The sequence below is a fragment of the Taurulus bubalis genome, assembly GCF_910589615.1.
Source record: "Taurulus bubalis genome assembly, chromosome: 11".
Taxonomy (NCBI): Eukaryota; Metazoa; Chordata; class Actinopteri; order Perciformes; family Cottidae; genus Taurulus; species Taurulus bubalis.
In genome coordinates, this window is record NC_136599.1 from 12,579,902 (window position 1) to 12,603,292 (window position 23,391).

At 39.8% G+C, this 23,391-nt stretch overlaps 1 protein-coding gene across 1 annotated transcript in view; it reads right to left on the reverse strand.

The window, feature by feature from the left end:
• The window catches only part of LOC306743811 (nucleolar protein 4-like), a gene marked incomplete at both ends in the record, with an annotated part of 130,065 nt that extends 112,894 nt beyond the window's left edge, over nucleotides 1-17,171 (reverse strand). The window contains one exon of the mRNA XM_079226374.1: nucleotides 16,740-17,171. Within this exon, the coding sequence (XP_079082500.1) occupies nucleotides 16,740-17,171 (432 nt within the window). The remainder of the gene's footprint in view (nucleotides 1-16,739) is intronic.
• Nucleotides 17,172-23,391: the final 6,220 nt, after the last annotated feature.

A 23,391-nucleotide genomic window follows, 5' to 3' on the forward strand; every position in this document is an offset into this window, starting at 1 on the left:
AGGGGAGTGATGAGAGGGAGGAGAAGGTCAGGAGAGGAGGAGGAGGCAGGAGGGACGAAGGTGGAAATGGAAGCCTTGCCATCTAATTAAGACTGGTGTTAATTTCTTTTCACCATCACAGCGGCCAAAAGGAGCTGTTCACCATGGCAACGGGTGAACACCGAGGGGGAGGTGAGCCTGGCTTAAAAAAATACCAGCACTGCTCCCAACTCAATGTAACGTACTCAAGATAAGTGGTAAATGGTCTGTACTTGTACGGCCCTTTTCTAGTCTTACAACCACTCACAAAGTGCTTTAAGGCCCACTTATATTTTTTTCCGCCACACTCCACAACCAATGCAGAGAGCTTTACATTGTGAACCATCTATGACCAAAAATACATTTTAATAGAAGCCAAGTATTTCACAGTAGGTCTCTTCTAGTGCCGCAATACTTTGCCAATTAGTAGCTATTTTGTCCCTGTTCACTGAAAAACCTTACTTCTCCATTTTGGAGGCGTTTTACCAAAAAAAAAACAAAGGATTACATGACCTTCTACAGGAATACGACGGTATAAAACCCTTTCAGGCGTTCAGGACCAATTTAAAAATATACAATCCAAGAAGTTATCAAAACAGAAAAAAATCTTTCCAAGTGGTATCATTATTGGCTCCACTGTTGTTGGTGGTTGTCATCACTTTCTGTTTTTCACAGTCTACCAAAAACAACTACCAAAAACACAGGAACAGTTTTGCCCAATTGCAGATTTCTCCCAGTTTTTCTTTTTGCATATTCGCAACTTTTTATGCTTTCTGAGCAAATTTATTTCTAAAAAGCGAGTATTGACAAATTTTGCGACGGAAAAAGCAAGAAATCGATTCAAATTAGTGCTTGCCGATAATTTTAGTGTCTTTTAATGTAATCATAGGGTGATGAAATCAAGATCGCACCCGTGGCAGACAAAATTGCATCGTGAAATTGAGGCTTAAACACCAATGGTGTCTTTATTCTACATTGTGCAATCAACATTTACTTCATAACAATAAGATAAAGCATAAAAATATATCTATTGCCACTTTAAATTTAATTAAACCAGATGTCTTAACTCAGAAGTGGGATTAAGTCAACATATTCACAAAAAGTTGGAGGTACTGAGTGAAAGTAAAGTTGCGTTAAACTTTAACAACTCTTTAAAGCTGAGGTTTTTATACTAAATAATTGAATGTTTTTATGTTTTTGTAGTGAAATCCTTTTTCTAATCCATCCATTCTACCTGAACATTTAATGCTACTTCAAAACACATTAAAAACTACAAACACAAAAGCTTTAACAGAAAGAAGTGAAAGAAATTAAAAGTATGTGTTTATATAGAAATGTCAAAGTGTATTACTTTTAATTAGTTCAAGGTACAAAACGAGTGACTGAGTTAATTATTTTAAACACAGTGGAGCAAAGACTATTTACAGAGTAGAGAGTGAGCGGTGTTTATACCCGTTAAATCTTTGAAGGCAAGGCAACTGTCTAAATTCAGCCTTACCAATTAAGATTTCCAGAGAAGTAATCAAGCTCTGTTTTTATCCTTTCTCACCAATTAAAAGAGAAAACTTTTTTCTGTTTTTACAAATTTTGTTCGCTGGAATTTGAGATGTACTGTATGTTTCCTTGAGAGATTTGCTTATGGCACGTGGAGAAAATAGACTCGACACGACACTATTGCTGAAGATCGCGAGCCAGACGCGGATCTCCGTGGCTCGGCACTCCGTGTGTGAAAAACCCAATTAGTTTACATGGGCACTGAGAGGAAACGGGCAGCATTTCTCCGATAATCCCAGCGCTTCTGCTTCCTGTGTGTAATAGTACACAAAATTCATTGGGGTCACAGCTTAGTACCATTTATCAGGGGAGGAAATACACTATTTTTTCTTTTTCATTTATTTTGAAAAATTTAAACATTCAACAGTGTAATAAAAGATGAATAACAAAAGATAAAGATCATAAATGCCTGTTCACAGCTTTTGCTCGTTTATGCAGGGCAGGCAGATCAGGGCCCTATTCTTCTCACCTAGCTCAACAAAGTCGAGCAAATGTCCTATAATCGATCTTAAATTAGCGAGATGATTGACATCAGGCTAACTCGGTTTCTCTGAGGCTGATTCGTGCTGAAACGGTCTCGTTAATTCTAACCAGACGTCAATCCTCTGGATAATTGAGTGTGCCCGCTCCTCTTCAGAAGGGATAATAATCGAGCACTGACACCACGATCTTCTAACAGTACAATGGCAAATAAACTCAGAGGAACCTTCTTTTTTTTTCTCCGCTGAGAAGCAGGAGATGATCATGAACGCATAGGAGGAATTCATTACCTTAATCATGGCAAAATCTAAACTAATACATCCGTAACCTTTTTATCACTGTTTTCCGTTGTTATGGCAACTTTTCCTTTCTGCCCGTTTCTTACTAACAACTTCCGTTTTTTGTACCTTCAAAATAAGAGCGCAACCCGGAAATGCACAGACTGCAGAAACAAAACGGACTAAAATAAAAGGACAAAAAAAAAAAAGGAACAAACTATTACAATACTTTAAACTCTCAGAGGTCCGTTACAGTCACTACCAAACCAGATTGGATGCATTTCAAATGCATGAATTTGTATCCATGAAGCATCCCGTGTTGGTTCAACTGCTCCTGCAGAAACAGAGCGACATCAGTCAGACTGGGCATTCCGCCTGAACAATCCTAATCCTAATGCCTGCGCAGTGTTGACATACTCAATTTAATACCATCCTCATTTTTTAGAAACATCAGTATTTTCCAGTGTCTCAAACCGAGAAGGTAATAATAGCAGATTAACTGCGATAGCGCCATCATTGCCACTGAGAGAGGATTTACAGACGTTTCCTTTTTCTTTATCTTTTCTTTTTTTTTAATCAGGATCTCGTAATTACGAGATCAGGATGTCGTAATTACGAGAAAAGGGGTCTATTTTTATTTTTTTTCCAGTGAATGCAATGCGCTTCCGTATTTTTCTGACCGCACAAACGATTTTTTTTCCAGGGATTAAAAATCTTTTTTGCGCCAGTGTTTCTGAGATAGGAGTGAGCCATCCTCACAATAATTAGATCTTTGATGTGACGTGTCGAGTCTTCTTGGCCAATCAGCGTCCCGTTTCTCGACATGTGCTCTCTGTACCTCTGCTAGCGCTCTGCCTCCGTTAGCACCCTCCACCCCCGCTGTCCTACTCCGGGCGCCAGGAGTGAAGCTCACCCAGAGCGCCACATGAGCTAGGGCCGGCGCTGTTTAGGCTCCTCTTGGCGGGCCCTGCTCCAGCAGCTATAGGCTACCATGGCGAAAAGAAAGGCAGAGCAGGTGCCCCAGAAAAAGGTCTGCCTAACGTTCAAACATGAGTGGCTAGATGAAATAGTCCAAAATGACACAGGTAGGATGAAACTTTCAGACATATTTAAATATGAAGAGTATGAAGTTATTAAGTTGTTTATATAGGCTACCTTTAGGAAAATGACACTATGTCAATTTAATAGGCCTATAATTATTGTTAAGCACTGCATTAGCATTTTTCTTTCACTTAAATGTTGTACCTGCTGAGAAATGACTAAACACCTTTGATACTTTTATTTTTTTATATATATCATAATCAATCATAACCAGTGAACCAGTCATAACCTCCCCTTATTGAAGTTTAACAAAGATCCTTTAAGTTCAACTAAACTGACTGTTAAAACACCATCATTAAAATGTTCCCAAAGTCCAGCCATTATAAAGGATATTGAATAAATATCAACCTCGTATACATATTGATGCATTTGCTGTCATCTCTTTGAATCCCCTATGGCTAACGCAGGCTTGTGGTGATTTTTGGCAGGTCGCGTGGTTGCGAACTGCTCACAGTGCTGAAATGTGCGCTCAGAAAAAAAAATTTTTGCTCAGTGCTGAAAAAAATTAGAGGGAACATTGGCCCAGACTGACTAAAATGCACACATGAAGACAGAACCGCCACACAAGTTTATGGACATTTGTGTTTTTTTAATCTTGCTTTCAGACCATTGCACCCCTTATATATATATATATATATATATATATATATATATATATATATATATATATATATATATATATATATATATAAATAATTCTAAGAAATTAATTTCATGAAGGTGAGAAAGTCAGCCATGCTCATCCCAGACAGACACTAATGGACATGATGATTATTGGCGCAATAATAGGAAGACAAAGAGAGGTTTTTGGTGTATGTCCATGAGCAGATTTAATGGAATTAAGGGTTGTATTTGAATACTTCATCTAGTGTTTAATATAATATCCACGAAAGTATAAATGCACGGATCCCCCTGTGACATCTGGATTTCACTTCATACTCATCATTATTTAGTGGTATGACCCTTTAATGGAGTCTCTTGCTTCACTAACAATCTTCATCACACACACTCTCTGGTCTCTCAGTAACGCAATTACACCACCAGTCAACAGCATACAGCTGCTCAGCAAGAGTTTAGCTGTGCCCAACACACAAACACACACACACACACACACACACACACACACACACACACACACACACACACACACACACACACACACACACACACACACACACACACACACCCTGACACACACTCCATCACCCCTTCTGTCTTTGAGCAGCGACACACACTCTCAAACAGTGGGGGTTTGCCTCCATTGTGCTCCAAGACATCTGAAACTTGCACTGATCCACCATACAAAGACGACGGCTAGGTGCATGTGTGTGTAAGTTGAACACACACACAGACTCAGAAGTGCAAATATATCAACAGCAGTCACTTTCCAGGAACTCACTGCTGCTGACACAAAGAGGAATCATCCTCTATACGACCACCAAATGTGACAAAGATAGCAAGTGTCTATGTACAATAGTTAATTAGCTCTGCTTTATGCTTTGTGTGTTTCAGTGCCACCGAGAAAAAAAGTAAAAACACGAGGGGAGTGCAGACATGGACTTAACAGAATCACCTTTCAAGAGGCTAAAGAAATACAGCGTCACACATCTCAATTAGGACGACAGTCGTAGAAAATCTGTCCAATCCAGGACCGTGTGTGAGAGTGTGTCTACGTTGACCGGTGTGTGTATTCTAATGCTCTCAAAATTGTGAGCAGCTATAAACCAGGATGATGGGAGTTAAATTTAGGAAAGTACGTTAGATAAATTAGCTGTCCACTTGTCAGGTATAAATTAGTCCAGAAGTTCTAAAATATTTTTTTTGCCGAGGACCTCTTACAAAATAGAAAATACACAGGCCACCCCCTCGATTTTGTCTGCTGGAATAATGTGACCGAGCCTTTTTTACACTTTTATAATCTTAGCTACGTGAAAAAACAATACAAGTGAAATGTATTAGAATGCTATTAGACTTGCATGCACGCTGTGTGTGTGCATAAATAGGCTAAATAAATCACAAATTGGGATTTCGGTTTTCAATTAAATATTGAAGATTTCAAAATCCAAATATTATATTGAAGACATCTCTACTGCTGCTAACAACCAGCCATCTCTCAGCCAAGAGACCGCCGTTTGTTCCCCCTGTGAAACGAGAAGTTAACGTTGATGTATTTGTATTTGTGTAATGTCGTTACATCGTTACAGCACATCTGTGGTTATTTTAACCAAAACAATGTTCTTTTCCTAAACCTAACCAAGTACTTGTGTTGCCTGAACCCAACTGGATAGCTTCTGTGAAGACAGAAGTTTATTTTTTTAAATACCGCATGTATGCATGCAATGAACAGAAATTGACACGTGGTAGTCTTTCATAGGAAAACAGACATAATATGAGGAGTAACTTTTTGTAAGATATCATACGAACCATTGTGAGAGGATATAATGCTTAAACACATTACAGAGCTGATTTTTGGGTCTCTATTGTTTTCCAGCAGGGTGCCCGCTGCTTCACCCGCTGCTTGGCCCTCACATAACCTCTGGCATAGATGAACAGTTGCTTACTCACACATACACACATGTGTATGATAGGTTAGGGTCAAAGGGAGGGTAAAACACACACACACAGGCATACAAGAGTCCAACCAATTCCTGTCAATTTGGGTTTTTTACAATGACAGAATAAGGGGCTCTTTGAGATAGCAGAGATCACTGAGGCCTGATAGAGGAGGCCACCCCAATTAAGCTGTCCCTCCTTCAACAGACGCACACAGACTGTCAGACCCCCAGATGCACAGGACAGCACTCTTATAGAGTCCCTCCTCCTCCTCCTCCTCCTCCTCTCATGGTTCTACATTGGGACAAATTGTCTCTGTTGCAGCTAATAGGAGGACAGAGGATGGACACACACAAACACAGAGGTTTCATTCATCCATCTGTTTACCTAAACACACCATTTCCCATCCCACCACAGTGCTGATAAGAGCGCAGGCCAGCCTGGTTTATCGGAGTCATATCCAAGTCAAGACAGATCTGTGTATCTGATGCTCCCTGAATTAGACCGTTTGGATATTGTCCTCATGGAGCAAAACTAATCATGTAGCAAGGGAATACACTAAGCAGCAATTTGTGGGTACCCATGTATTCATTGAGTGCATATTTAAGACTCTTGTTAAAGCTAGTCAGCTGGAGTCAGTGTTTCCTCTCTTTACCTAGCTTGCTGGAGCGTTCTGTAAAGCCACAGTTGTTTACACTTTTTCCAGGACAACACTAATTTGGAATGTAAAAGAAAACAAGACAGGTATAACAAGAAATACAACTTTTTGGTTTATATGTCTGTATGTTGGCCTTTAAAGGCCAGTTGAACACCCACAGGTTTATCCTCACTAAAACATTTCAGTATGTGGACAGAGAAATTTGATAAATCAGGAACTGCCCCTAATGGAATGTTAACTATATTATTCAGTCTGCAGTCATGTTGATGGCAGCTGTCTTCTGTTTTTTCATAATAATAAATAACAACAAACATCAGACCGATTTGAATCGCTGTAAAACTGAGTTGTGATCCAGAGTTCAAAGGAATCCAAACAGTGTGGATTTGTCCTGTTCTAGTTTTAAAACCAAAGTTCCCCACAAATTGGAGAGTCAACACAGAGGACACTAAGTCAAAGGTTAAGCAGTGTCGTATCACTAGAAGAGTTGTATTTATTGTGCACTTATTGAAACACATGCACACACAGAGAGAGAGAGAAAACACAGTAACACACCAATGATCCACGGAGCAACTGATACAACCCTTTGCACATACGGCTCTGTTCAAACTGTCAACCCCTCTGTCTACGACTCTGGTTGAGGCCAGTGAAGGGAAGAGGAAGCTGTCATCACATGTACTTGACACCACTGTCTAGATAGGAACTATTATTAGACCCAACAAACCACTCAGTGCTTCCTTCTTTAGCTGGCGCTTCAGACTCCATTGGCAACAGAGAAACGGATGCCTTATCTCTCACTGGATTCTATAGAAACATTTAAATCTTCAGCCATTACTGGAATGACCATAATAGCTGGGACATCACTGCAAAGTTGCCTTTAAATTGCAGCAGATTTGGATAGATTTCTTCACATCACACATAAAAACTGGTTTACTCTCCTCAGTGAAGACAACATAATAAAAACATCTGTGTTCAAATGTAACAGACATTACATTTAGCTGAATTTAGCTAACATGAATGCAGAAGTAAGATTAATGATGATACTCACATACTTTTATTTAAAGCTACTGCAAGAAACTTTAAGTTTGTGTTGATTTTGGCAGTCCCAGTACACAGAAGTGTCTCCAGCAACATGGAGTTGGCTCCCAACGGAGGCCGGTGAAGCAGCGAAGCTAATCTCTGCTCCTTGCAGGAGGAGGAGCTCTCGACTGCAAGTCGTTTACTTATGTAGTTCTTATAGTCATTGGTATTAAATTGAAACTGTTTTAAAACAAAAGTTCCTTAAAGTAACTTAGAGTAAGGTTTTGAATGCAGTACTTTGAGTATATTCACAGTATGTCATTAGTACTTTGACTTATTTAAGGATCTGAGTACTTCTTCCACCACTGTCATCCACAAAAGCATGAGATACAGATCAGCTTGAACATGGTTTCATTTGTTCATATTTCTTTATTTCACAGAATAACTTCTGATGTTTATAGATGCTTTAACAGCTGGCTCTAATATTTAACCTGCTGGCAGTGATCAACACCAGGTGAGAAGCCTGTTCTTTAGTCAAAGCGGTGCCAAATTGAGGAAGACAAGCTTGGGCTTTATTGTGCTATGAACATTTTGAAGCAGTGCTCCTAATGTGAAGATGATGAGCTGAAGGTATTAAGTATTTTATCTACATTGTATATTTTATGTTTGTATTTTGTGACGTGGTATTGCATGTGAGCAAAACCAGATTATTTAAATAAAAGAGCCACACAAATATGACTACAATAACCTATATTCATGTGTGTTTCTTGTGTGTTTCATGTGTGTTGTGTGTTTCTTGTGTGTTTCATGTGTGTTGTGTGTTTCTTGTGTGTTTCATGTGTGTTTCTTGGAAGATTCTCTTCCAAGTCTGAAACCAAAGACCCCCGCAAGCTAAATGGGCTTAGTGGGTTTCACTTCTAATTAAGTTAATTATAAAGTTCCCTCTTGAATTATCTGAAGAATAGTTTTTTCTCCACAAGCCAGTTGGGCAAACTTGCATTTACACACCCTCATTTTTTCTAACTTATAATTTCTGTTAGTGACAAAAGGACAGAACTGCACGGTCGAGGATGATGAAATGTAGCACAAGTCACCTGCTGGAATTGGAAAACAAAACAGAACAGAACAGAATCCCGTTCCGTGAGGTGGACCCCAGAACGCTTCTGTGATCTTATAAAAGAATTATGAAAAAGTGTAGCAGTGTCAAGACATTAGCGCAACTGGGAAGCCATGATTGACTTGTGAGTCCAAAAATCCAATATGGAGACAAACAGCCACGTGGCAAAAACTTGATGAAACTTCAACTGAACTGCAGGCTGCTGAACATAGTACGGAGAGAGTTGTTCTCTTGTCTATCCTCTCTGTACTATGTTCAGCAGCCTGCATTTTATTTTTAAAGTAAAAGTTGTAAATGTAAATTATGTACAGCATGAGGAGCCCCCATGGACACTTGGAAAAACTTGAATGTATAGATTACATTTTTGGTAAAATAAATAATTTAAGGAATTCAACTTGGCATTATAACTGTGTCCTGCCCACCTCTAGCCATGAAGGTGCCAGACTTATATATTGCAGTGAAAAACGAGGCCACAGTGAGGGAAATGTGACAGAAAAACACGGCCCAAAACTGCTTTTGGTGCAGAGGGTTAAGACCTTGTGAATGACACTAACAAAGAGTAATGAATGCAAACAAATGGAAAGGGATTAGTGTCAGTTCTTTGGCACTTTAATTTTAACTAATATTCAATGTCAGTCTTCTGATATGGTCTCTAGCAGTTCTGATTAGTTGCATGCTGTTATGTGTCTCACCTGTGAGTTTTACCTATGCAAGTGTTGGCTACAAAGTAAACTTAAGAGCCCCCAGGAGAGAAATAGTTCCTATATGTCATATGACCACAACCTTTTGGTCATCAAATCTTCCATTCCAACATTGTTTCATACCTCAGAGATCAGCGGAGCTATATCATCTTTGTCTCGCACACACAAACACACAACACATTATCTGTGTATCAGTGTCAGTGTAAAAACACAGTCGCTGTTTGATCAGCCGTTGCTGCAGTCAGGTCATACCCCTCTCAGAGCAACGCAGACAGAAAACAAGCAGGATGCTGTTTTGAGCTGTAAACACAGCATTTAGATGCTGTGTAGTTCAACACATCCAGGCGTGTGTTTCTCACTTCACTCAACAGGCAGGAGACAAAGACATAGGGCTATCGGCACTAGATACCTTTTAGGTATTAATTGAAACAACACAGGACCGAGTAGTTTCGATACTACTGACATCCGACCCTTTTTTATAAAAAATCCTCAATTACTATCTGAATGGTTTTGCTTGCAACCAATTACAGTAAGCATTCTTCAATTTAATGCAACATCTGAGTGGCACATTTACCAAAGCAGCTACACACATACACAAGAGCTAGTGGCTAGCAGTAAGCTAATGGTGGCTAGCAGTACTGACAGCAGCAACAGTGTTGACAGAGCTAACAGTGTTAACCTAGTAGAAACCAGAGGATGGTCCTTTAGCTTCCGCGACAACGCAGTCCTGCCACCGCAGATCAGGGGATGGTGTTATCAGCAGTAACCGCTGTATAAGCGCTGCGGCAATGTTAGCTAGCCAGTGGGACACACAATAAGCTTCTATTCACATGGGTATCGAATGAAGCATGCTATTGGTATCACTTTAAAAAAGGTACTGGTATTGGTACTGTTATCGTGATTTTTTAACAATACCAAGCCCTACGAAGACAGGACTAGAGGTTCAATCTGCACAAGGGAAACCAATGACATGCTAAAAGTTGTGAATGACATGGTTATTCTTTCCTGTTGGTATTATAATTTCAGACAGACAACTTCTGAGAAAATTTACTTTGTTTGAGAACATTCTCTGTCTCAGCAACACTCTCTCACGAGATCTAACGTTCTCCAACACCCTAGCTAACACATTTTTGTAATGCCCAATATGGTTGTAAGCTGTGTAAATATCCAACGTTGGCAAAATAAAATATGGATACACTTCCAAACAAGGTGGGGCGGTGGAGGGAGAGGTGAAGACGGCATGATCACATAGGAGACAAGAAGTGTATATCAATGACGCCCTTCACTTGTCATATTTATTCTCTGGATCACTGATCTTAAAGTTACAGAAATTAAATCCTTAGCTTCGGATATGTGACATATTTGCCATCGTCATGTAACGGACCACTGCCGATCCGTGATCCGTACGGATCACACTACACAGTTTGACGTTAACTATCACAGTGTTAAATAAAGTTTTACTGCCGATGGTTATCCGCCAATATTAAGTAAAATATGCAATCAGGTTTTTCAAGTTGCAGATTTCTGATAATGTTACTTTGTAAACAACCACTCCGTGTTTAAATTGACGGAAGGAGAGCTGGTAACGACGGCGGCACCGCTAATGGCCAACAAACAAAATTTCTGTTCAATTATATTGTGTACATTCGCTCAATAGTAGATAAAGCCAACGTTAATTTAAAACGGTGGAGGCATACAGGGCTGCACTTACAGCCTTGATCACATGTGTTGGATTAGAGGGAGAAATTAATACATTTTGAACACAACCCCGCTCTTTAGAAAAAAGTGAACAAAGTTGTTGTCAACACACACTTCTTAACATGATGTTGATCTGCTAGCCACTACGACCCACAAGTCAACAAGTGTGGTTTTACTGTATATGACGGGACGATGTTCGCTAGTCACTGTAATTCCTGCCTCCAAGTTCAAGATGGGTCTTCAAAAATATTAAACAATTTGAGAATATATATTTGGCACATCTTAAACCATGAGAACCACAATTAGAAGTTGTAAACGTTGAATAAAAGCTGAGGGCCAAAACAAAGGATTGAAAGTTACTTAACATCAACCATTCTTTTTAAAACAAATGTTCCTGTTACTCAGAACAGTTCCCAGACCTTCAAGACAATCACCAGACCGTTCTATGTTGTCTACAGTGAGTTTTCATTGGAACTGTGCACTAAAATAAATTGTCCCACCAGAAAGTGCTCTCCCTCCTTTCCAGCTGCCCCAACTGGGGGATGGATGGAAGACTGTTTTATTCTCAACCCTTATCAAGAATGCTATGTCTCAAGGATATATAACATCATTCACAACATCCCTAGCCCCTCTCTTAACCATCTGAAAAGTGTCTGGGGAGAAGAATTGGGGATTGAACTAACGGATGAGACCTGACGGTCTACAACTGAGAGAGCACACAAATCCTTAATCTGTGTGAGACATGGAGTACTTACACTCAAATGATTCCATTGCTTGCATCTCTGCAAGGTCGCTTTGAAAGGTTGCATCCTGCCTGCCTTAGGTGTCAATTGGCCCACTTTGGTCCACTATATTTGAAATATTTTTACATGTGTTTGGAGCATCCCAGAGGAGTTGTCCCTTTCAATTAGCCAATCAAACTCATTTGCGTTCCACCCGGCCTGCCTCTAAATCTTCTAAAGTGGATGGAGGCGTGGCAGCGTTTCTTGGATTACTTGAACAAACTCCCTTGTGCCAGTCTGGTTATTTAAATATGCTTCTAACCTGTGATGCTAGTTACGTATGTTTTTGTTTTGTTGTTTTGTTGTTACCGTTATGTAATCTCTTTTGTTTATATTGTTATTTCTTTTATTGTTTCTGTTTTTACCATGTAAAGTGCCTTTGAGTACCTTTTAAAGTGCTGTACAATTAAAGTGTATTAGTATTATTATAATATACATAGTACACATACAGTATACATACACACACGCACCCTTTTATGCAGAGTTGGATAAAATTGGATTTAAAAACTACTGCATTGTTTCTGTAAAATGATGTTGCAATGGAGTTTTTTAAATGTAACCAGAAATCAAATGACATTCACCTCCCTTGTATTGGGGTGGGATCAGAAACGGTAAACTGCTAGATACCGTGAGAGGTGAATTGAACAATTACATTTTTTGTGATGTGGGTGAACCCAGTTCTACTAATCTACCCGAGGACTGACTATAAAACATCCACACTCATCGTGAATTTTCCTCATCTTTCCAACATCAGTCCAGCTATGTTTAGAAATAAAACACAGACACACACCCAGAAGGGATCTTTCTTTTTCTCTCTGCAGTCTAAACAGCCCAATCCTCAGATAATAAACAGACTCAACAGACCTGCTGCTGCCAAGAGAGAGACACACAGAGAGGGATTTACAGAAGATAAACTCTGAGAGAGGATTCCCAGTCCCGACTGCAATACTCCTGATGTTAATCTGAATATGAAATGATATAGGACAGGGTTAAATTAGCCAAACGGTAACCATGCCAACCAGCATCTCAAACCCTTCTCATCTCCACAGCAATCCTGCATTACATTGACCGGTCTGCTCGGCCATTTGAGCAATCTGTGATTTGAGACTGAAGATACAAAAAACAGAATCGTTCAGGCGTAGTTTTCAACAGACGATTGAGATAACATATTTTGATTATATTAATAATCTGTGTTGCACCATCACGTATATGCTGCCACATCCTTAGCGAGTAAGATTGAGGGACTGCAATCTGCTTTTAATGTTGTTCAGAGGAATCTCTGTGAATTTAGACTTATACTAAATGTTTACTAAACTAAAATAATGTGCTTGTCAAGGACAAAGATGATGATGATGTGTATCAGATTGGCACTGTAAATAATAAGTTGATTTAACAAGTTTAAATGTATATATATACACCAGCGGTTTATTTCCTAGAAGATGTCTGTCTTCAAAACATCATATTGAGTATCTTCAAAACTCCATGAAAAAAGGTTTCCATTATTTCCCTGATCAAGAGGTTTTGGGGGAGGTTTTGGGATGTGAGGGTCCTGGGACAGAGGATGGTATATGCTGTACAGTTTGAAAAGTCCTCTCAGGCAAATTAGTGATTTTGCCCTCAAGAAATTATTTGAATTCAATAGAAACAAATGCTGATTTTCTGTTGCTGCAAGGGGGGAAATGTATTTAAGCAATTCCTCAATCAGCAATTAATTATGGTGATATTATATGCATGCATGTACGTTCATCTTCGTTAAAAACGTTACACTCAGTAAATCATGCTGCTTTAAGATTTCTCTCTGATTCAAGTTTCCACAATCATTGCAGTTTAATGAGAAACCCAGTTTGTTTTCTTTACACACCCGTAAGAGGCCATATTACATGAAATGCTCTCTATTGATGCCAAAAAGTAGAACCTCATATCATGTGTGGACAAACAAGGTACGTCATTCACAGGTTTTGGAACCAATTCTTAGTGTTTAACCAAACATTTTAAACTAGATTATTTATTATAAGCATACAATATTTAAAAAACAGGATTAAGGATCATTTGAGTGCTGAATGTACTTGCCCTGACACTGAAGGACAATCTTTGGTTGACGCAAGTCTTCTCTTTTATGAGATTTCTTTTCTATGTTTTTATATTGTATTTGAGTTTTTGCCGTTTTGTTTTTCCAGGTCTGTTATTTGTGTTTTTATGAAGGGCTTGTGTGAAAGTTTTACGCTTGCCATGTTGGACAAGACCTCCTTGTCTGAACTATCGTGGCTAAATATATCAATTTAAAAAGAAAAACAGACCTACTGGACTGAATCATTTCTAAATACATTACAGTGTTTTGCAATCACAGAAACAAGCCCATTTTTATTTCCTCTCATTCATATCTTGGTGTCTTCCCACTCACACTGTCAACAAGTGTTCTTCGGTTTGAAAATACCAACAACATGTGGGACTTGGCTACTGCCAGCCAATCACACAAACCAAAACAAAGAAGACCGAAAAATTAAGAGAAAAACATGAAGGGTTTGAATCCCTCGCTGCAACATATTTTGTACAATAACTACACCAATTGTACAGCTCATTTCTGGAAAATACAGAAGATTCTGCTTAGAAACACAGTAAAAGTTATGACGTGGGAACAGACAGAAAGGAGGACATACTGAACAACTGAATGAATACAGAGGACAACACACGGAACAGGAACGCTACGACAACAGTTTTGTCACCACAAACACAATTTTACTTTACTGTACCATGACATCAGTGGACACACAACAATCAACAAAAAGTAGGACAACCGGGACTGTACTGTTCTAGCGCTGTGACTAACCATTTGTACATTACTCAATTATCAATCAGTCTATAAAGTGTCAGAATATGGTAAAAAAAATAATAATAATCATATATTGCTTATTTTCTCCACCCGACAGTCGAAAAAAAGCTAAATCAGTAAATCCTCACATCTGAGAGGCTGGAACCAGAACATATGTCATTCTTGCATGATACATAACGTGATCGGTAACGTGAACTAACAAAATTGTTGCCGATTAATTTCCTGATCATCCAATAATAAAAGGAATCGACTAAATGTTTTAGCACTACAATCAGATCAACAACTGACATTATGACTATTTGGAACGATAATGAGTTGGTTTAATGGCGATACATTTTGTTAGATGCAACTTTAACAAAGACTTGAATAATAAACCACAAAATGTTCAAATGTTTCCTTTGCTGAGGTGAGTAAAGACCTAACTGATGCTACATAATAGAGATAAAGCAAACATCAACTTCAAGAAGCATCTGACTGTAAGAAAAATCCGACACTTGTGGATACAATATACATAATTATTATATGGTTGTATTTTGCTTAACTAACTATCACAACTAACGTCTATTGGTTGAATTGAGCATATTGAAGACGTCCAGGTTCATTTCTGAATTTCCACGATGGTGAATGAATGCAGCACAAATTAGTTTACTTGAGGACATGAAAGTCAAAACTTTCCTTCCCACCAGTTCATCACCACAAGAGCCTGACTAAAGATTGACTCACCCCAAAAGCAGAACCAACACAAATTTGAAAATCATAGATTTGCATCTGTAAATTTATCTTAAATTCACCAAAAGTAAAAATTTTGATAATGCCAAATTTGCATATTTAAGTGTATAAACAAAACAGTGGAACTAATCAATTGGGCAAGTTTCACTTTGATGTCTATTAGTTAAAAAATAGTATCCTATTCAGTCATAGTGTCTTGCTAAATGTATGGAATTTTACAATACATATCTGACAAAATTCTCAAAAATGTTTATATTTTTCGGAGGGGTTTGTTCATATATCATTCATAACCTGAGAGAACATTATATTCCTAAAAACTTGGAACCAGACAAATGTGTGACAATAGCCTCTTTGATATAGAGTTTCTAAAAAATGCAGTCACTGGAGTTAAAGTAAGAATGGCGAGTTTTGAATAATTCAAATTGGGGTCATGTGGGAAAAAGTATAACTCTGGGTCAAAGGTCATTGCCTGGACAGTTTCACATTCAGTGATATCGCTTAATTATTGTTGAAATAATCTGTCAATTAGCCACTTGACAGAAAATGAATCACTCCAGTTGCAATACCCAGCAGTACGAAACCAAACTGTATGTCATTTATATTCAGCAGTAATAGCAATACCCTTATTTGTAGTCATTTGTAGATATTTATAGAGTTACTGGCGTGTGAAATGCCAATCGTTGTGTAATTTTCTTGGTTTCATCTCATTATAAATACAATATTGGTGTCTTGTAGTTACACAAAATGATCATTTTGGGCTTTGCTTACCTGTTAGGCACCTGTCATTGTTTTATTTTATCAACTGATTGATTACAAAATGAATACCAACAAAATAATTTGTTATTCAGTTTAACTTTTGTGCGTGGCACATCTTTGTGTGTAGCTTTCCCAGTATATTGCCTGACAGTCAACCGGGACAGGCTGGTAAAATATAGATTATGGGTATAAAAAAAAAGTACCAGTGCAAAACCACCAACAGACTCGGCTCTGTTTGGGAACAGGTGTTTGCTGTAGCTGTGGCACAGAGCCAAGGAAAGTTATGCTGTACGTTTAAGGCTAACCGCACACACCTTATTTCTTTATACAAGTAAGGGTAGCCCAATAGTGACGGACACGCATGCATCATGCACACACACACACACACACACACACACACACACACACACACACACACACACACACACACACACACAGCCCAGAGTGAAAGAGGAAGATGCACTAACCGTCGCCTTGATGGGGACGTACAGCACCGGTCTGTCCGATGACCCGTTCTTGCTGTCCTGCAGCGTCCCGGCCTGGAAGCCCTTGGACTTGACCCAGAATTTAAATTTGGCGTTGATGTGGTTGTTGCTTTTCTCGTGCATGAACACCCCGTGGCTGTTCTCCTCGTCCCCCTGGATCAGGGTCTGGAGGATTTTGTGGTATTTACGCCGGGTCACGGTCTTGGTCTTGCCGGAGTCCCCGTACGTCCGCAGGCACCAGTCCTGAAATTCCCCGAACATCTCCGCCCCTCCACCCGTCGCCTCGGGCGCCTGAACGCCGCCGTTGGGACTCCCGCTCCTCGACTGGTGCTGGTGGTGGTTGTTGTTGGTGGTGGTGGTGGAGGAGGAGGTAGTCACCGTGTCCGCCACACTGCTGGCTTTTCTCGTTGTCATAATGAAACAAGAGATAGTCCCAATTTGTTGTCCCGGTTAAATTGGCAGGAATTTGGGGTCCAGTTTGGCTCGCGAACGTCACAGCAGCTTCCTCTTGCCTCTTCACCAGGGGGCGAAATCAGTCCCAACCTCCCAGTCTGGTGGAGGAAATAAATCTAACTCAAAATCTTCAAATCTTCCCCTTCAGCTCTGAAACGACCATTTAAACCTTTTAAACTCTCTCCATTACTACAGAAAACCCCCGGAGCACGCGACAAAGTCCCACTCGCTTGTTTAAATGCACGTCTGAAAATTTGCCGTTTGGAATATCCACCTCCTCCTCTCGTGCTGTTACGCACCAGTCGGTCGCTGCGAGGACACCGAAACGAAGAAAAAGAAGAAGCGCTCACTGGCAAATTGAACTCCAAAACCAGTCCCCCGGTTTGGATGCAATTTCTCCAGGAACAATGAGACACGAGAAGGGACAGGGAGGCTGGGAGGGAGGGGGCACGGGCCGACCGGATGAACGGGCGGCGCAGATTGGAGCGTGGTGCCCTCTTCAGACACACCTGTTAGCAGCGTGGATCGGACGGCCTGTCCCGTGGGGGACGTCAGTCACCGCCTCCCCTCTTCTACCGCCTCCTCTTTCTCCGCGGAGAAAGACAGATAGAAAGGTGGTGCACGGCTTGGTTATCTCTCTTTTAAAAACAATATATATTTTCGATATTAAATGCCACGTTTCTACTGGTTTTGATGTCGGGTCTCCATCGCCGTTGAACCGAAGAAGCGTCGGGGTTTACGGACAGAAACGACACGTCCTCAAATTAGCGGACTGATACTCACTGACAGCGCTTTTTTGGGGGGTAAATAGTAATAATACTCCGCGTCCGTTTGGTCACCTTTTTCTTTCCCGCTCTTCCTTCTCCCGGTCTCGGGCTGATGGGAGACAACCGGGACACCTGTTTGAATCCGGGTTGTCTTTCCTCTCTCCTGCGACCTTAAAGCGCAACACTACGCCTCATTTCCTCCTTCCTCAAATAAACCAGAAGGTGTACAGCGCGGGGGATAACAGCGTTATCAAAAGCAGCTGTAGTCCTAAATATATTATACAGTTGCACTGCTGCGACACACCACCTGCCCGGGCCTGTGAACCCAGGGTGAGTCCACGGGACGTGCACGTTGCACCTCGATCTCAAAAAACAGGAAGTGTCCAAAAACCATCAAAACGCGCAGCGCACTCACCCAGACGGTCCCGAGATGTCAAAGGGGGAGTAACACAGCGTGAAGCGAGGACGAGAGAGTTCAACCCCCACAAAGTGAAGGGGAAACAAAACTGTTTCGAGATCTTCTATTCACAATTCAAAAATACTAACACATCAACAGTAAAGAAGTTAACGTGACTGTTTAGTGTCCTGCAGGTCAGTTCTATATATCAGATTTTCCAGGATAACAGTGATAATTAGGGTTGTTCCGCTCGTGCATAACAGTCAATGAGGGAGGCCGATCAATGAGAAGAGTGTTGTATGAAAACTGACTTTTATTATGTTGGAATACTTTTTCGGAAATTGATGTTTGGTGCCACAGACTAGTGGCCAGTGTTCAGCTTGGAGAAACGTCAGATGAATAAAACAATACAATTGATAGATACTGTCATGAAACGTCCCAAGTTGGGTATTTAAATTAAGACATTTTTTTTGCATTACAAGTTTTTGACAATGTATGTGTAAATATGCAAATCATGCATTATCTTTTTAAATATGTGTTCATTGGCATAACTGTCCCAAAAGCCAGGTTAAAAATGCTGGGTTGATTTTGTTGACATTAGTGTCAAAGGTTTTTACAGAGGACATCTTTTTGTATCACTCCATACATTTGTCAACAGCCATGAAAACAATACATTTATGCATGTTTTAAGGAATAACATGTTCTATAAATCAGGCTATGAATGATATATGAACTCCTCTGTTAACCTCTTAACATTCCTGTCAAATTTGACGAAAAACGCCTATTCAGGTATACCCAAAGTAAATTGCAAGCTGTACTTGAACTATTTGGATTAAATGCATGGTCTTGGTCTCTTTTGAAAGGTAACAATCTGAAGCTTTTTTCCCTGAATAGTCAGAATCACCTTAAGTGCTGCTGACACTGAGATATATAAGTTTAAACACACTAAAGTATAAGGTTTTTATTTCCGTCTGAACATTTCTTTGTAAATAGATGCCTGTAGATGACTATAAATGGGACTTATGGACTGGAAAACACAATGGGACCATAGCCTGAAGCCTTTTCTAGTCTAAGTAAAAAGTTGATAACAATATCACAGAAAATGAATATTTTACACATGTTTTTCTATTGAAATGTCTAGGCGTTTTTTCATTTTGAGACTGAAAATATTCCTGATATACTGTATATACTATATACCTATTAAAAAAGCTTATAGTCTTGCAAACTTATAGAGGTACTATTCATATATACTACCAGTATTGCTGACACAGAGAAAATGAAGTATAAATGCATTTTTATGCTAATTTACACTTCAGACTGAAGCTCTACAGCAGTTGTCTCTTCTCATCAAATTGAAGGCTGTTGGGATTATTTGCCTCCCCTTCCTGCCTATCGTTGTTTAGGGAATTGCATTGGCTGTCCGAAACGCCTGTCATCTGACCTGTACGAGGTGACAGGCTTGACCCACGTAAGAAAATAGAGGCTGAGCCTCTTCTTCAACGTAGCTTCTGGTTGGGTAATGTAGCCTGTCAGTCAGGACATGAAGCTCCTATTGGTTCAAGTGGGGTCTCATTGGAAATGTTAGATTTCGGCGGACATGTTTGGTGCGGAGTTTGTAGCTGTGCGCTGTGCAAAGATGCTTTTTTTCCGTTTTTCGTTCATAATTTCCAGCTGCAATGAAATGATGCAACGCCAGTTGGTGGATATTTATGGATGTAATCACGTGTTTTGGACTAAATCTTTTATGGGATTTATTTTTATTGGACCTTTACGACGTAACAACGCCGTTTTTGTTGGAATGTTATGGATTTATGGATCAATATGAGGCGTCATCGGTGAGTTGTCTTGATTTTCAAATCGCTTGTTTGTTTGTTGTTGTCTGACAAAAGTATTGATTGTAGCTGCTGTGGTGGTCTGATCTTGAAATGGAGTGCAATCACAGCTGCAATCACAAGAATCGTAGGTTTCCAGAAACATATGGCACTCGTACCGAACTATAAATAGATGTACAGTGTACAACGGAATGTACAACGGAATGTACAGTGTATAGTTGAAAAGGACGCCCGCGTGACAGCAGAACGTTAAGAGGTTAAAGAGGTTGGCGGTGGGAAATAAGAAGGTGATAACTCATGCGTCTAACAACCCACTGAATGCCCTACCGACCTGGCTGGTCACTAACTTCCGAGGCTGGGACTTTACCTCTCAGGTGGGACAAGCCTGCTTATCGTCCCTTTGGGTCAAAACTAAACCGAGAGGTTTGAAGGCTTAAAACCATTGTCTGCTAAATAACTTTTCACATTTCAAGCTGTATTTGTTTAATCTTCCGTTGCTATCATTACTCAGCTGTAGTTTATTTTCATCTCCTTTTTTATTGCATTCATTAAAAATCTTATTGATGTGTCTTTTGCCATTTACTGTCTTTTGAACAAAGTGTTCTCGTCAAAAGATATTTTGTACAAACATGGGTTTTATTCTAAAGTGCCTTGAAGCACCATGAGTAACGATGTCCTGCTTAACCCAATGAGTTATACATACAGTGCATGGACACATTTTATGAGTGATGTGCTTTTGTAATTGTGTATTAAATCATGTGATTTGGAAGACAACAAACACAAAATTGATCCGAGGATCCTGACGAAACATGTTGCACAGCTCGTGGTTTAAACAGCAACAAGTGAGGCCAGTTTGTATATCTTCCCCCCATTTGATCTTGATCACTTTATGTGTTTAGCAGCAACAACAACAACGAATAGATGATCACAATAAAGTGACTCTTTTTTTAGGACGATTCCCAGTTGAGGGGTCTAACCGTCATCCAGCCTCCATCCAACCCTGAAATCACTGGAGCAAGCAGAGATACAAACAGGCCAGTAACCCACTGAGGAAACAGCGACAGTACTCACATCTAAATGCGTAAGCTGGCACCGAACCAGGCTGCTGAAAACTCTCCCCCTACACACAGCATCCTCTACCAGCCTGGAAGAGGAACACCACTCTGTTGAACTGACAGTTCATTTTTATATAGAGTGCAATTTGAACATGTTCCTGCTTATCAATGTGTCATATTCCTATTGAGGTGAACATTAAGTTTAATTATGACACCACATCAAAAATTGTAATCTCCAATGAATCTGTCTACCAACCATATAAGCTTAGGCAAGTTGTATAGCAACATTAAAAGTAAACATTTTCTCCCATAAGCAAGACATTGCAATTATATATAAGAGCACTCTGCGAGAAGGCAACCATCCTTCGGAAAACATCCACATCTGAGTTGAATCTAATGTAATATACTACTGTTGGTAAATAAAGCACTTAATGGTTTAAACCAAAATACATTTCCTATCTGCTTCTAGGTTATGAACAATCCAGACAATATATGGAACAAACTCCCCGAAAACTTGAGGTCTGTGCCAACTCAGTTCTTTTAAATCAGGGCTTAAGTGTTTTCAGCTGCCTTCTATTGAAATATCTTTGGGACTAATCACTCAGGTCTCACACTTTTTATGCGTTTCGATTCGAGCGGAACTTAGTCTTACCTATATTATTTCACTCTATGGGGTCAAATCATGTCTATATCCGCGAGCACAAATGAGATCCACTTCATCTCAGAAATAAATATTGTACTTTTTACTCCACTAGCGCCAACGCTCCTCACGCTCAAAGCATGGTTTTCTACTCGCTGGCTTCCATTTTCCTTGCCCGAGCAGAGATATTCTGCACGGAGTTTGTGACACATGTGGATCTTATTTGTGCTCGCAGATATTGACAGTGCTTTGACCCCATCCTTACTTTTAAACACTACTTCAATGTGTCTTTTTATTTATTTATTCATGCCTTTTATAAAGCAACTTCAATTTGAAAGATGCAATACAGTGAAATTACCTTTTCAAATAGACATTTTGACAATCCTCAAAACAAATTCATAAAACTGTATGGCATTACCATTGGCATCATTTATCCAAAGTGACTTATATTTGTTTGTGTGTGTGTGTGTGTGTGTGTGTGTGTGTGTGTGTGTGTGTGTATGCTTTTAAGGTGGGTTGGGACTCTTTGTTCTCAGCCAGTCACGTTTTTTATGGGTGTTTCTGTGTTCACTTTTCTAAAGGTGGGTTGGTGGCTTTATGAAGACTGTTTTCATGGCTCCTTGAAGAAAATGTGGTGTCAACACACACACACATACACACACACACACACACACACACACACACACACACACACACACACACACACACGCACACACACACACACACACAGCTAAAAACACAAAAGTCCCTGTTGGTCTAAGTGAGACCAAAACAACAACAGTAAACTGCAGACCTATCATAATAATAATAATACATTTTATTTGTATAGCGCTTTAAAAGGCACTCAAGGCACTTTACATGGTAAAGACAAACAATAGAGGCAGCAATAAAACAAGAAAGATGACAATAGTGAAAAATAAAAAACTAGTAACAGAGGTTAAAACAGGGGTGGGCAATTCATTTCCCCAAGGGGCCACATGAGAAATTGGCACCGTTGTGGAGAGCCGAACCAATAGGCTGAATTTAATTCTGCTCATTATTAATTTTATTACATTATAAAAAAACTGTAAATGATATGGTTTTGAGCTGCTACTGGTACGAATATATGTTAACATGACATGACATGACATGACATGACGTGACGTAACGTAACGTGACATGCGTAGCGTATCACATCAGAGTCTCCAACCAGAAAACCTCAAGCGGGCTGGACTGTCTGGGACAGCCGTAAAATGCCCAGGTCTGGGTTAAAAGCAGATTTAAATAAGTTAGTTTTAAGTGCTGTTTTGAAAGTGGGGAGGGATGGAGAATGTCTGAGGTGCTGAGGAGAGCAGGTCGATGCTTGAACAATAGAGGGGTGAGGAGGTTGGCCGCGGGTGGAAATGTGTTGGTGCAAGAGGTCAGAGAGGTGGAGGGGCGAGGTTGTGAAGGGCTTTGTAGGTCATGAGGAGAATCTTGATAAAAAGATATACAGGGAGTGGACATGATAA